Source organism: Pygocentrus nattereri, chromosome 24 (genome assembly GCF_015220715.1).
Source record: "Pygocentrus nattereri isolate fPygNat1 chromosome 24, fPygNat1.pri, whole genome shotgun sequence".
Taxonomy (NCBI): domain Eukaryota; kingdom Metazoa; phylum Chordata; class Actinopteri; order Characiformes; family Serrasalmidae; genus Pygocentrus; species Pygocentrus nattereri.
The window spans coordinates 26,292,085-26,306,126 of NC_051234.1; the positions used below are offsets into that span (position 1 = coordinate 26,292,085).

A 14,042-nucleotide genomic window follows, 5' to 3' on the forward strand; every position below is an offset into this window, starting at 1 on the left:
GCATCAGTCCTGCCGCATCCATGTCAGACCACATCGCAGTATTCAAACACCAGCTGGCAGTTATTCAGATTCCTTTATTGATCCCAGGGGGAAATTGCAGTTGTTACAGTTGCAGCCGCTTATGTAAAAATAAACACTTTACTAATAATTTAAGACAATATAGAGAAATTTACAGTATGTACACAAGATTTAAGTACTTATGAATATAGTAAGATGGCAGTGATTGTGATAGTAATATGAAACATTATATCACGATAATTATTGTTATTGTTCGATCGCCCAGCCCTAGCTACCTACTAACTAGTGTGCTCGTTAGGTTTACTACATGAAGGCATTTGGAATTTACAAACTTTTTTTTTTATTTAAAGGGTGCACCTTAACTTGGTATTCACCGGGGTGTGTTTCCCAAAGGTTTTATAACTTGGTCTTAAGTAAGTTCTTTAAACCCTGTTTAGCTGATTATATAACTTGTAAACTGTTGGGTTTACTGCATTTGGCATTGGTAATTTACAAACTTTTTTTTTTCAAAGGTGCACCTTCACTTGATGTTGCACAGGGGTGCATTCTTGAAGACTTTGTACCTTGATCTGAAGAAAGTTTGTGAATTAATGAGTTGTTTCCTTAATTTTTTTGACAGTGCTTCTGGATCTTGCTTGTAGCTTTACACCAAGAAGCTTTTTGAGTACTAAAATGCCAACTGATGCACACGTTTTAGGCAAAATGAGTATATAATGAGGGCAGAATAATAAGAATACTCATAATGCTGATAATATTTGATGGTACTTATTAGTATTTAAAATACAATTCATTATCCAAGTCTAGAGTCAAGGCCATGTTATGATTTAACCAGTCAAACCTGCATGTTGACTGTTCAAATATATAAGCCAGTATAGGAAGATGGTGCTGATCATCGTGTACCTGCAGATGGTGAATGTCCTAAGAACACTTTCTGAACTGCTCTGGCGTTTGATATACGCTATGCAGCATATTTTCCATCTGAAGAATATTGTAGCATTTTTGTTTTTGGTTGTGATCTTAGCATTCTGGGGGATGCGTCGTGTTTCCCGCGAGCATCCTGTGAAAATTCATACATAATATTCAGAGTGTCTCGTAAGTATAGTCATGAGTATTGCCGTGACAGATTTTCCTGCATTGCAGTTGAATACAGTTTGGCAGACCTGCTTGACGGTAACCCCCTTTTTGCTGGTTACATAACGTTCCAGTGTAGTGTAGCTTTGCCCCATGGACCCGCGTTTGTGATGCACACATGCGCCGTGCCTTCCCGCCGCACCGATTTCATTACGTAACCTGTCAGCCAAAGATATGCTAATGACCTCAGAGTAATGAGTGTTCCCCCCAACCAGAATGCAAACTCTAGCTGAAGGAGTTCTTTCTTTATTGACTTATTTAGCTCTGCAGACGAACATTCCGACCTGTTCACTGACAAAATGTCACACAGAGATTGTGATACTGCGTGTTGCGATTACAGATTACAGATAGCCTGGTGATGTTCTGAAACTGTAATATTACATGTTTTTTACACTTGTGGAATATGTAGCAAAGCAAGTTTATTTATATAGCACCTTTCATACACTGCTGGTATTCAAAGTGCTGCACAAGCGAGAAAATTCAGAGTTGTTTCAAAAAGTAAACGAGAAATTCAGAACACAATTAAAACATAAAACAATAGATTTCAGAGATCATTCAATTATGAATCATATAAAAATTTTATTAGGATAGGTAAAAAAATCAAATTAAAATTTGTTAGATTAGGACTTAAAAATATGCCGTTACAGAGGAATGAGGCCTAGAAATGGTAACAGTGTTTGAAACTGAGCTGAAAGCTGCTCAAATAGGAGCCTGGGTTTAAATGTGTCTAATGTTGGGGCTCTTCTGATGCTCTCTGTCAACTGATTCCATTTAAGCTAAACGCTACTTCTAGTCTTCGCCTTCAGCAGGTAAGATAGTGAAAAATATCTTAATCTAAAATGAATTTCCTTTGAAGATAAGTAATGCAGCTAGAATATGCCCCCCAATTTGCAAGTTTTGTAGTAGAGGTGGCAGTAATCTAACATCAGGATGCTCGAAGACGTTTGCAGGATACGTAGGAAGTATCACAATGTTTCGTTTTTCTGAGATAAATTGAAAGCAACATAATGCACCAGTAGTGCCACATTTTAAACCTTCCAAAACCAAAAAAAAAGTACTTTGATTTCTATTCAGCGTTTCACATACTGTACTGAACTTAATCCAATTAAACAGGCCTAATGACAAGAAATATGCAGTTCTTCAGTGTTAAGTACTTACAGCGTTCACAGTATGCTCAGAAGAGCCCATGGTGATGAAATGTCTGATGATGATGATGAAATACTATCATGTTACCCTCCGCTTGTCTGTACGCTGTTTACGTTTTGACTGATGCGCAGGTTTGACATTTCCAGTGTGATGCAACACTACACTTGAATGGTTGCTTGCTGTTATAACAAGGTGTCAAAACCCCCACATCAAGAAATGTGACAATAAACAATATTCTGATCAGTTAGAGTGCCTGTTTGCATATTGCAGCCATCTGCAATAAAGGCATTGTATAGAACAGCATTGCAACAAAGTTAAAAAACCTATATACCCTGCAGCAAAACTGCCCATTGTTGGGCTGGCCAGCTGTAGGAAACAGTGGTGTTTGACCCTTTTTATTTTGGCATTAAAGTGTAATGCACTGGCTGCAGTGCTACACATTTTCACATGCTGCCCCAATTTCAAATAAATGGACTAAATTTCCTCATAGACGCTATACGATTTGGTAATTCACTTCCAGCCACTCCTGCACTGGCTGGCTCGTAACCCTTAGCCTTTGTGCTCTTTTATTAGGTGGCTAGTTCAAAAGGGACCGCAAAATAAAATCCTAAGCAATAAAATCAAAGCAAGTGTTCCCTGGAGTACTATGCAGTTCCCTAGCTCCTGGCCTTTCTCCATAAACCTCTGAACTGAAACCAGTGGTCACAGGGAAGGCCGCAGTACTGCCGGCGTGGTAAATGAAGTATCGTCTTTTCCAGATGGCCATAAATATCTGTTAACTAAAACTGGCTCAGTGTACAGAGCAGAGGTTCTAGCCCTGGATTACACACCTAGCTCAAGAGTGAGAGAAGAGAGTAAGAGGACTCATCTCTGCAGGGGTGAGGACACTCAGGAGTTTGACAACAGTGGTGCTGTTTCGCATATATTAGCATATAGGAAAGTGGCAGGGCTGGGCAGTAACGGAATATATGTAACAGATTTTAGTCTCTAAGTTAGTTGTAGGCCGGCAGTTACACAGCATTGCTTAATAACATACCAAAAATTGACTGATATTCTTCTAAAGAAATGGGTTTATGGTCCATAAACTCAGCCTTCGGTGTTGGAAGAGAGACGAACTTGTGATTTTGATTCTAAATCCACAGATTTAAACAGAATCCATTTTCCTGGACGAAAGGTGTCACCCGAAGCATGCAGGGTTTCATTCAGGCATGCTGATTACATGGCCGATTGTCCTGTAGCGGGGAACTTGGTCAGCTGACACCGGCACCCTTCACCTCCAGGGAGTGTAACAGGACCCTTCAGTGCAGGCCTGAATGACTCCAGCTCAGAGACTCCATCCTTCACACAGTGACAGGCCTCACAATAGCACGCTCCTACAGAGAGTTTCTGCACATGTGGGTGTTTGAAGAACATTTACATGTCACCCTCTTATTGAACAGAACATAAATGATGACGCCAGTTGTAGAAACCATTCAGCTTTCTGTCTAATAATGCTTGCTTCTGTAAATGGCAACATCAACTTTTTATCTCAGCTGCTGCATCTTTTATGACAGTATGTCATTGCTCTAACTGTGTGTAGGTGGTTCGGTACATACAGTGCTGTGCAGAAGCCTTGAAAATGTATATCTAAATCCATTTACATGGGAAAACATTAACACTGGAATAAATATCAGTCAGCAGTAATACAATTTATTCGGATTTGATATGTGTGGGTGTGCCCAACCATTCCCAAACCTTTTCTTCTGGGAGCCCAGTATTTACAGCTACTGTTCTACTCTAAAAATAAAAATTCCTAATGGTTTTTGTTTTGGTTTTGTGTTTTTGTCCATCAGTGTTCTCTCACTGCAATACTCAGCATGCACTGAGCAAATACGTCATCTAACTATTGGGAAACCCCCAGTGGAAATCCCTTGATGTACCACTGAGGTGAATAAATACAGGTGTGATGTTTGGCCTCTTAGCATTAGCGTTAGCTATCTGGCTTCATTTGCATTAGGTAGCTGGGAAAAAAGCAAATAGCCCAACAAAATTTATCTGCCCCAGAACACTTGTAGTTTTTAAAGTTTCTCCCAACTTTAAATTACATCATTGAAGAGGGTTTCCTCATCTTCAAACCCAAAAATCTCACTCTAGGGACTGCTTTGGCATTATGTGACGTTATATAGAGGTTATTTAACCTTTATATTCTTTACATTGACACACCCCCCTGCTGCTGGAATTCAGCAATTCCTTGCACATTGCCTTTATGAATATTAACAGCTTTTATGAAAACAAAAAAAATGTACTTACTTTACTGTGTTAAAGGTCCACTTGAAGTTTAAAATTACAATTTTATCTTGTTAATTTACTTCACTGGCCATATTTAGCTTGATTTATTATAGCACATCATGTAAAAGACAAAACTGCAACAAAATAATGATGTTAAGTATTTTTCCCGCGAGTAAAAATCATATTAACCTATAATATCTTACCCTCTGACAAAGCCCCAAATACAGTAGACATTTCTCAGCTAGCTTGGGTCCTAATACTGTTTCACCCTGTCACCATTCACCAACAAAAACGCTTTTGACCTTCAGTCAATATTCATGTGTACGTATTCCAGTGTTGTAAAGGACGGCCAAGATCATTCAACTCTGTTTGTCTGGCCTAAGACTTTTTCCTGTACTGTCCACACTGAACCTCTCTCCCTCAGGCATACATTTAGTTTCATGGATGATAAACTTAGGTTTCATGTTTCAGACCAGCAGTAACGAGCAGCAGTTTTCCTTTCATTCTCTCTTCATCTAGTAATGAGTGACTGCATCGTTTCTCCCTTCCTCATCCTCCTCTCATCTCCCAGGCTGATAGAAGAGTCAGACTGTGGGCAGAGGAAGAGGAGATGACTGCCAAGGAGTGTACTAGGCAGCGTGTTTGGTATGCACAAGAGTGACCACACTTATCTGCATGTCAGTCGCCATTCATTAGCTACTGGCCATGCTAGCTGCAATGGCGTGAAACAGAAAAGCAAGATTCTCTTCCTTCTCTCTTCCTTCACTCTACTTTCACCAGCACAATAATAAATCATTGTATGAGTGTATTTGAATTATTCTGCACACTTCCAACCATTCTAATGGAGTTGGTCAGCATACACAGACCTAAAATCCATGCTCCATCCACAAATGACAGCGGTTGTGAAGATGGATAATCTTTAAAAATGTTAACAAATATCCTATTCAAACTAATTAAGTTTAGATTTGAGTTTCATATCACTCACTTTCTGAGTTAGCAGTTTAACCCCTTTTCGCAGTCGCCATAAAATGCAATGATTTGGAGGCCCCTCACTTGAAATATAGATTTTTTTAATAGCATGGATGGAATGTATTTCTGTGAAAATTATGTACAAAACAAGAAGGGATCTGGATTTTCATCTTCAAAGTTGAGCAAGCAAGTCAACATCTATAAATGCTGCATGTTTTTATTGTGTTTTTGATTATCAAGGCAACTGTGTTTACAACCCAAATTCCAATGAAGTTGGGACGTTGTGTAAAACATAAATAAAAACAGAATACGATGATTTGCAAATCCTTTTCAACCTATATTCAATTGAATACACTACAATGTCAAGATATTTAATGTTCAAACGGATAAACTTTATTGTTTTTTGCAAATATTCACTCATTTTGAATTTGATGCCTGCAACACGTTCCAAAGAAGTTGGGAGAGGGGCAACAAAAGTTGAAGAATGCTCAAAAAACACCTGTTTGGAACATTCCACAGGTGAACAGGTTAATTGGAAACAGGTGAGTGTCATGATTGGGTATAAAGGGAGCATCCCTGAAAGTCTCGGTCGTTCACACGCAAGGACGGAGTGAGGTTCACCACTTTGTGAACAACTGCGTGAGCAAATAGTCCAACAGTTTAAGAACAACGTTTCTCAACATGCAATTGCAAGGAATTTAGGGATTTCATCAACTACAGTCCATAATATCATCAAAAGATTCAGAGAATCTGGAGAAATCTCTGCAAGTAAGCAGCAAGGCAGAAAACCAACATTGAATCCCCGTGACCTTCGATCCCTCAGATGGCTCTGCATTAATAACCGACATCATTCTGTAACAAATATTACCGCATGGGCTCAGGAACACTTCAGAAAACCATCGTCAGTGAACACAGTTCGTCGCTCCATCTACAAGTGCAAGTTAAAACTCTGCCATGCAAAGCGAAAGCCATATATCAACACCACCCAGAAACACCGCCGACTTCTCTGGGCCCGAGCTCATCTGAGATGGACTGACGCGAGGTGGAAAAGTGTCCTGTGGTCTGACGAGTCCACATTTCAAATTGTTTTTGGAAATCATGGACGTCGTTTCCTCTGGGCCAAAGAGGAAAAGGACTGTCCGGATTGTTATCAGTGCAAAGTTCAAAAGCCAGCATCTCTGATAGTGTGGGGGGTGTGTTAGTGCCCATGGCATGGGTAACTTGCACATCTGTGAAGGCATCATTAATGCTGAAAGGTACATGCAGGTTTTGGAGCAACATCTGCTGCCATCCAAGCAACGTCTTTTTCAGGGACGTCCTGCTTATTTCAGCAAGACGATGCCAAGCCACATTCTGCATGTGTTACAACAGCGTGGCTTCGTAGTAAAAGAGTGCAGGTACTAGACTGGCCTGCCTGCAGTCCAGACCTGTCTCCCATTGAAAATGTGTGGCGCATTTTGACGCGCAAAATATGACAATGGAGTCCCCGGACTGTTGAGCAACTGAAGTTGTACATCAAGCAAGAATGGGAAAGAATTCCACCTACAAAGCTTCAACAATTAGTGTCCTCAGTTCCCAAACGCTTATTGAGGGGAACAGTGGAACAGTGGAACAACAACGAGTTGCAGGCATCAAATTCAAAATGAGTGAATATTTGCAAAAAACAATAAAGTTTATCCGTTTGAACATTAAATATCTTGTCTTTGTAGTGTGTACAGTTGAATGTAGCTTGAAAAGGATTTGCAAATCATCGTATTCTGTTTTTATTCATGTTTTACACAACGTCCCAACTTCATTGGAATTGGGGTTGTAAGTGTTTATGTTAAGTGCCTTTATTGTCATTATACCTATACACTTTTGTACAGTATGAGGACTCAAGTATTAAACCCACATCCCTGTAATCAATTGCACATGGCTCTAATCACTTAGCCACCACTGCTTCTTTGTAGAGAAGAGTGAGTTGCGTTCGCAGCAGGGGAGTCTCACCCCTTCCCCTTCACCCCCTTTGCTCACTAGCAGCCCTACACATAGTCTCAGAATTCCACAGAGAGCCAAGAGGGAAAATATTTTATTTGAATACCTTGATTAAAATAGAGGATTCACGCAGCTGACCACAAAACCTTCCGCAGCCCACAAGATTTAATGATCGGATCATTATTTAGTGTAGACAAATCTAAATATAAAGCTTTCCGATTTTAATTTGAAGTATCTTTGTATTTTCTCAATTGTAAAGCACTTTGAATAACCACAGTGGATGAAAGGTGCTATTTAAATAAACATGCCTTGCATAATACAGATATTCAGTGTAGCCTGTCTATTTTGTTTAATTTTGTGATAGAGCGCAACACATTAAACACCAAAAAGTACATTTTCTTACTCACATAATGAGTTAGCTACCAAATGCTGGATGACAGGCTAAAGAAATGAAAGTTGTGAAAAGAGGGTCTGGCTCAGTTCAGTAGATTTAGATGCATGTTGTTTAGCCTCTTTATTGGTAATTTGTCTTCAAAGTTTTATTATGAACGAAAAATACCTGTTTTTTTCTCTACAGCACAGAAGGGTAGTTGCTTGTCTTGTCTGTTCTCAGCCACATAAGGTCTAACAGCCTTTACACTCTGAATGCAATTTTTTCGTGCAGTATTTCTGGACACCAGCAAATTAATTGTGTACAACTGATACTACATCATTTTTCGAATGTCAGAAAAGCAACATTTTATTTGCTCCCTGCTTGATATTGGAGAAGTTTCACCAGCAACATGATTTATTTTGTTTACCTTCTGCTTTCTTGTGGATGGTGTTAACATCTCAAAAATCAGCTCAAACGAGGCTCAAACTGGGTTACAGACGCCCAAGCTATGTCCGAAAGTTCTCAGAAAGTTCAGCTCCTAAGGTGATGAAACTTTTGTCAGGAGCAAAGCAGATCATTGTCACCTGGAGCCATCCTGCCTATTTGTTTTTGTCCCAACACGATCAGGCTCGATGCTATATTTTCCTTAGTTTCAGTTTATGGTTTTCTTGGTTTTCTCAGTCTGAGATACGATGACTTTTCACTTAGGTGGTCCAGCTGTAGGAACTTTACTTTTGAATGTCCCTGTTTGTGACCTTTAATCTGTGATGGATTAATTACATGTGAATGGAAAAGTGAAACCATATATATATGTATGTGTGTGTGTGTGTGTGTGTGTGTGTGTATATATATATATATATATATATATATATATATATATATAAGGGGCCTGGCATTTTATTTCCAATATGTAGACATTCAACCAATGTTATTTTATATAATATATATTATATATATACATATATTATATAAAATAACATTGGTTGCATGTCTACATATTGGAAATAAAATGCCAGGCCCCTTTATACAGTTATAATAAGTTACATGATCATGTGAAATGAATAATGCACAAAGTTAGAGTTTAAAGCAGTGCAATATCTCTTGGGTTGAATGAGATTTTTTGCTGTTAGCTCAACCTGGATAGGTCAGTGGAATTTAATGTGGACATGGTTTCAGTCTGTAAGCCCTTTTGGTTATTTTTTTTGCATGCACTGCTGCAACTAGCAAAGTGTCCAATACTAGTGTTTATATACGACTCCCAGACTGGCTGCACAAAACAGCGCCTCCTCTGCTGGAGCTCCTGGCTCAGACTCTGCTCTAATTTAGCGTGAGTCGGATCAGACGGGACGTTTAGCGCTGAGCAATGTAGCCGTGTCCAGGCTGTGAATAATGCATGGCTGGAGCTAGCGACAAGGCTGAGTCAGGAGACAGCACATTTGGCACCAAGCATTATTACCCTCTCCTGAATATGGACACATTCTGTCTGCATTTTTTAAAAATATTCATTAGATAAATGTTGTTCTGCAGCCTTTTTGTGTTTGTGTGTGTGTTTGTGTGTGTGTTTGTGCACATGTTGCCTCATAGGCTTGGAGGCGAGCCGAGCAGGCAGCAAAAGTTCCTCCAAGATGGAGATTTCAGTCTGGCTGCGACATTAGGTGAGAGAGAGAGAGAGAAGACAGAGAGATAGCAACACATTTGCTGTTTCGCCCCCAACTGCGCTTGTGATTGACAACCATTCTGTGCCTTTTTCAATGAGGGGCCGCCCACTTTCCCCCGCCCCCTCTCCTGTCAGGCTCTTTTGGGCAGGAGGCAAGAAAGGGTTGGATACATGCAAGAGAAAAGTTGGAGAGGAAGAGAGGCAATGTACAACGTCGGGTTTCCAATAAGTGCATAATATGGCCAAGATTTAACAGAACAATGCTTGAAGACAGTATCACAAAACAAATCACGATTAGTAAAGCTGCAGATGTCCGTCTGAACCTCAGGGGTTTGATTGTGCATGTACGTCATTTCCCACACAGTTTTAGGGCTCGGGTAAATTTTTTGTCATTTTTAACTTTATTTATCCATGATCCAATGTTGGCTGTTATTGTTTCAACATCCTAATTCAACTAGGCTATAATCAACTTTTATTTAGAACTTTTATTTAAAGTGATGATGGGCGATGTGAGTCAGTATTGGACCGAAGTTTGATGTGTTTAGGTCAGTTTCTGTCGCAAGTTGTTTACATCAGGACGGGTTTAGACCAAATTTTAGCCTAGTTTTAAAGCTCTAACAGTGTGTGTAATAATATGTATGTTTGTAATGTTGGAGCAGGCAAAATGCACCAGAAAGCAATATTGCATCTTAAATATTGCATTTTAAGAACTATAAAAGAGTACAATGCTTTCAAAAAATGTATTATTAAAAAAAAAAGATATGAGAATGTGAATAAATATCAAAAAGTGGTAACGATAAATTAAATAATGGCAGTTCGGTCACTATCCACTGATATTTAACTGGTCAGGCAGTTGACTAGTGCCATAATAATGCCCAGCCCTAGTTCCAAAGGATACGCATGCTGGTGAAGTTCTAGGCTCTCAAATGGCACAGATAGACCTCATGGGGGTTAAGACCCTGGTCATTTGCCCTCAGACTGTACAATTGCTATTTTGGTTGGTGCTCAGCTCAGGCTCGTCCTAGTTCTACACTCTTGAGCTCCTCCTCTGGCACAGTACTGATCTGGTACTGATTCTGCTCAGTAACTCTGGCCTATAACTCATCACTACAGCCCTGAAAATCCCACCAATAAAATGCTGATCATCTCTTTAAGAAAATGGCACAGTCCACCAAATCTAATTATGGCAGTAAGTTAAAAACTACGCCAAGTTTGCATTGTGAAAACCAGGGATTTGTGGACCTCTTACATAAGTTGTAATTATGTACTGCAGTGATGAAATCATGCGGTGAGTAAGGCCATGGCTTCACATGTTGGCAGCTGGGGTTTAAATCCCCTCATAGAAAGGAATGTATTTGGCTGCCTTTTGGGGGAAAAAACACAACCTATATTTAATTTTACCTGTAACATGATTACCCTGTCTCTCTTGATAAGAGTGATTGCAACAAACAGTATATTATACTATGTTTATTTCATGTTAGTGTTGCCCCTTTTCCCCCTGAGCCCCTGCCCCCAAAATGTCTGTGCACAGCCTTCTTTTTAATGGAATGGAAACAAAGGCAGGTGCAAACAGGTTGTTCATTTTACCTATTGCATTAGATGTCCATATGAGGATTTCCAAATAAACCCAAACAAGCTGACACAAACTCAACTAAGCAATCAGTCTGCAATAATACACAGACTCATTCTTAAGTGGTCAGAAAGCCATCCCCCAGCTGACAGTCAGCCCCACCAACTGACCCAGAAAACCAAGCGAACAGTTGAAGAGAGTCGGCTGAACACAGGTGTGTTAATTGCTTGAATCTGCCCATGTCAAGTAGGAAGGGGGAGGGACTTAATTAGGCTAGTCACCTAGCAACAGTACGACAGCACTTTTCTATGGGTGGGTTTTGTGTCTGCAGGACAGGTGGGAGGAGCCACTTTTGTGATGAAACGTTGCATGCTCCGTGCCCCAGGATGGGGGGGGGGTTCGGGGGCTGGATTCTTTGTTGCCATGGCGACCTTTGTGCCTGGCTGAGCGGCTCTTGTGTGTGTGGCTGAGAGGCAGTGACTGGCTCCGGCTCTAACGAGTGCTGGAATTCGTCTAATAGGCAGCGGGCTAGCAGAGCAGCTGGAGCTGGACTTCTCCATCCGTGGGGCTCAGCTGGAGCATGGTCCATGCGCAGGTAAAGCCGCTTTCATCTTTCTCTACCGGCCAGCGGAAGGCGACAGGTGTCTCTCTCTATTCTCTAGCTGGACTCTGAGAGTGTGGCAGGTTTCCAGTCAGCCAACTTTAGTCTATTCCCCCATGCGCTCGTGTGTGTGTTGTATATGAGCAGCGCGTTCTGTGAAGCTTTGTATGACTTTTGCTTTTGGAAGAAGTGAAGCGCGCCTTGTTCAGACGTCCAACTTTTCTCGGGTTGCTCTGACAGGATGTGTGTAGTGAAAGAACAGAGGTGTTTTTTTTTCCTCCCATCTGTTTGGAGCTGTTTTGTTCCTCATCGATTTTCACTTGGAGGCCTAGCAAGACATAATAAGACCACTGAAGGCAATATGTCTTTCACCATCATGTAAGTACAAAGCGGGGATTGATCTGTTTCCTCACCGAAAGTTGGGAACCACACGGATGTAAGCAAATTCATGAGGAAGCAAGAGAAGGGGAGAAGGTGTGAGAGAGAGAGAGAGAGAGGGAGAGAGAGGGGGGTTTGTAGCTCACCAGTGGATTTGATGGTGCCCAGTTTGTGGGCAGCGACTGAGGCAGGTGGGAATTTGGGATTGAATGGCAGATAGCAAGGTGTTTTGGAGGGAAGATACCATCAGCTCATTCGAAGCTCAAATGGCTTCGAAGGCTGGATCAATAAACCCTCCCATTGTGCCATCCTGAGCGTGGCTGGGTGGATTGGCCTGCCATCGATCCCTCTCAGTCTGGCGGTAATTAAAGCAGGTACCGGCCTAACGAACAGCAGAGGAGCCTTAGATTGAAACTCTGATTCTCTCATTTTGGCTGCATTGGGCCTGTGTTTGAGAGAAACAGAGATAAAGGAGCTGAAGTGGCCACTCTGGGATGTCCCGCAGAGGCTTGTTCTTACTTTGAAGCAAGGATACATAATGTCATTGATGCAAAGCACCACTCTTCCATAGCACCCCTGGTGCCTGCATTATCGGACAAAAAGGTACTGTAGAAGCTTCATCTTTGTTCATCAAGGTACAAACATTATAAATGTACTCTCAAATATGCAACAGTGGTCTTAGGGTCCTGTTGTGCACCTTAAATTACTTTAATTTATACTTTTTTCTACCCTAAAGTTTTAAATTAGAAAGATAAGGATACAGGATGCATGGAATCATGTATAGATGCATTGCAATGGGGTACATTTATGCTTCCTAACTAAAGGTACTGTAGAGCAAGCTAGCTGAATCAGTGAATCAGCAAACAGTTGTTGTTGTATTGCAACATCGAATATATCCTGAATGGGGTATACGTTCTCATATAGGGTACTTACATTGGGTATGTTTTACTTCGTATGTACTCATATTTGTACCTTGCACACCATCTTTTATTAGTGTAACATTCACATAACTAGCATTGTGCTAGATATGATAGTATCTGTTCAACCTCTACATAAGATTTACACAGCTGGGTCATTCTAATGTCATTCCTTTGAATATAATGTCATAATAATGTCAAGGGTTTATATGCCATATATATAATTAAGTCAGCTACCTTGCCTTAGCAGGGTTAACGGCTTTAGCAACCAGTCCACCTGCTAATATCTCCCCCTTGTGGAGAGTCTTGAGTCTGCTAGTGTGAGTGAGTAAGTCAGTGAGCCCATTTTCACACTGACAGACTCTAGCGAATAGATAAAAGGTTCCTCGAAAGCTTGGAGCAGGGGGCGCTCTCCTAACACTGTGTATGACTTGGGGCAGGGCTCAGCTGGGGACAGGCACTTGTGGCAGAGTGCCGGGAGGAGGCAAGTTGGAAGCAGGAGGCTTAGCGATCATCTCTGCCATCCTGTCACAGGATGGGCTATTACTGGTGCTGATGATGCACTTTTGGTCTCAGCAGGGATATCTATGGTGATTATCACCGCTGAGGGTTGCTCAGAGATCCGCCTGTCTGATTTACGACCGACACATGTGTGGGTTCACCAGGCAAGTGCTGAGGACCCCTCTCACTGGAGCAGGACACTTATCAAATCAAAATAACACATCCACATATAAGTCATTTTAATGGCAGTGCAGAAAACAATAGCTGCTTTAAAGCGGTCTGAAATGGCCGCTTGTGGCCGGCTTATATATGAGTTTATGGTTATCTGCAGTTCTATACGTTCTAAGGATTTATGCATTAATGATGATATGCCACCATTCAATAAGAAATGCAGTCATGTCCAATTTTTTTCCAACCATTTGCAAATCACAGTCGCATTTAAATAGCATACTGTTGTCTAACGCTATGTGGGGATGCTGATCCCAGAGCTCTTTGATGCTTTTCTAATGTTCCTCACTGTCACTAGTTTGCATGTTGAT

The 14,042-nt window shown here is 40.9% G+C and overlaps 1 protein-coding gene across 2 annotated transcripts in view; it reads left to right on the plus strand.

Annotated features, from left to right (window-relative positions):
* Window positions 1-14,042, plus strand: part of ctnnd2a (catenin (cadherin-associated protein), delta 2a) — a 570,926-nt gene that overhangs the window by 150,304 nt on the left and 406,580 nt on the right. The window contains exon 1 of one of the 2 annotated variants that reach the window (XM_037534162.1): window positions 11,564-11,701. The exons of the other annotated variant lie outside the window; for it this stretch is intronic. Coding sequence (XP_037390059.1) covers window positions 11,687-11,701 — 15 coding nt within the window. The 5' untranslated portion in view covers window positions 11,564-11,686. Of the gene's footprint in view, window positions 1-11,563; window positions 11,702-14,042 lie in introns of those variants that run through there. 2 annotated transcript variants of the gene reach the window in all.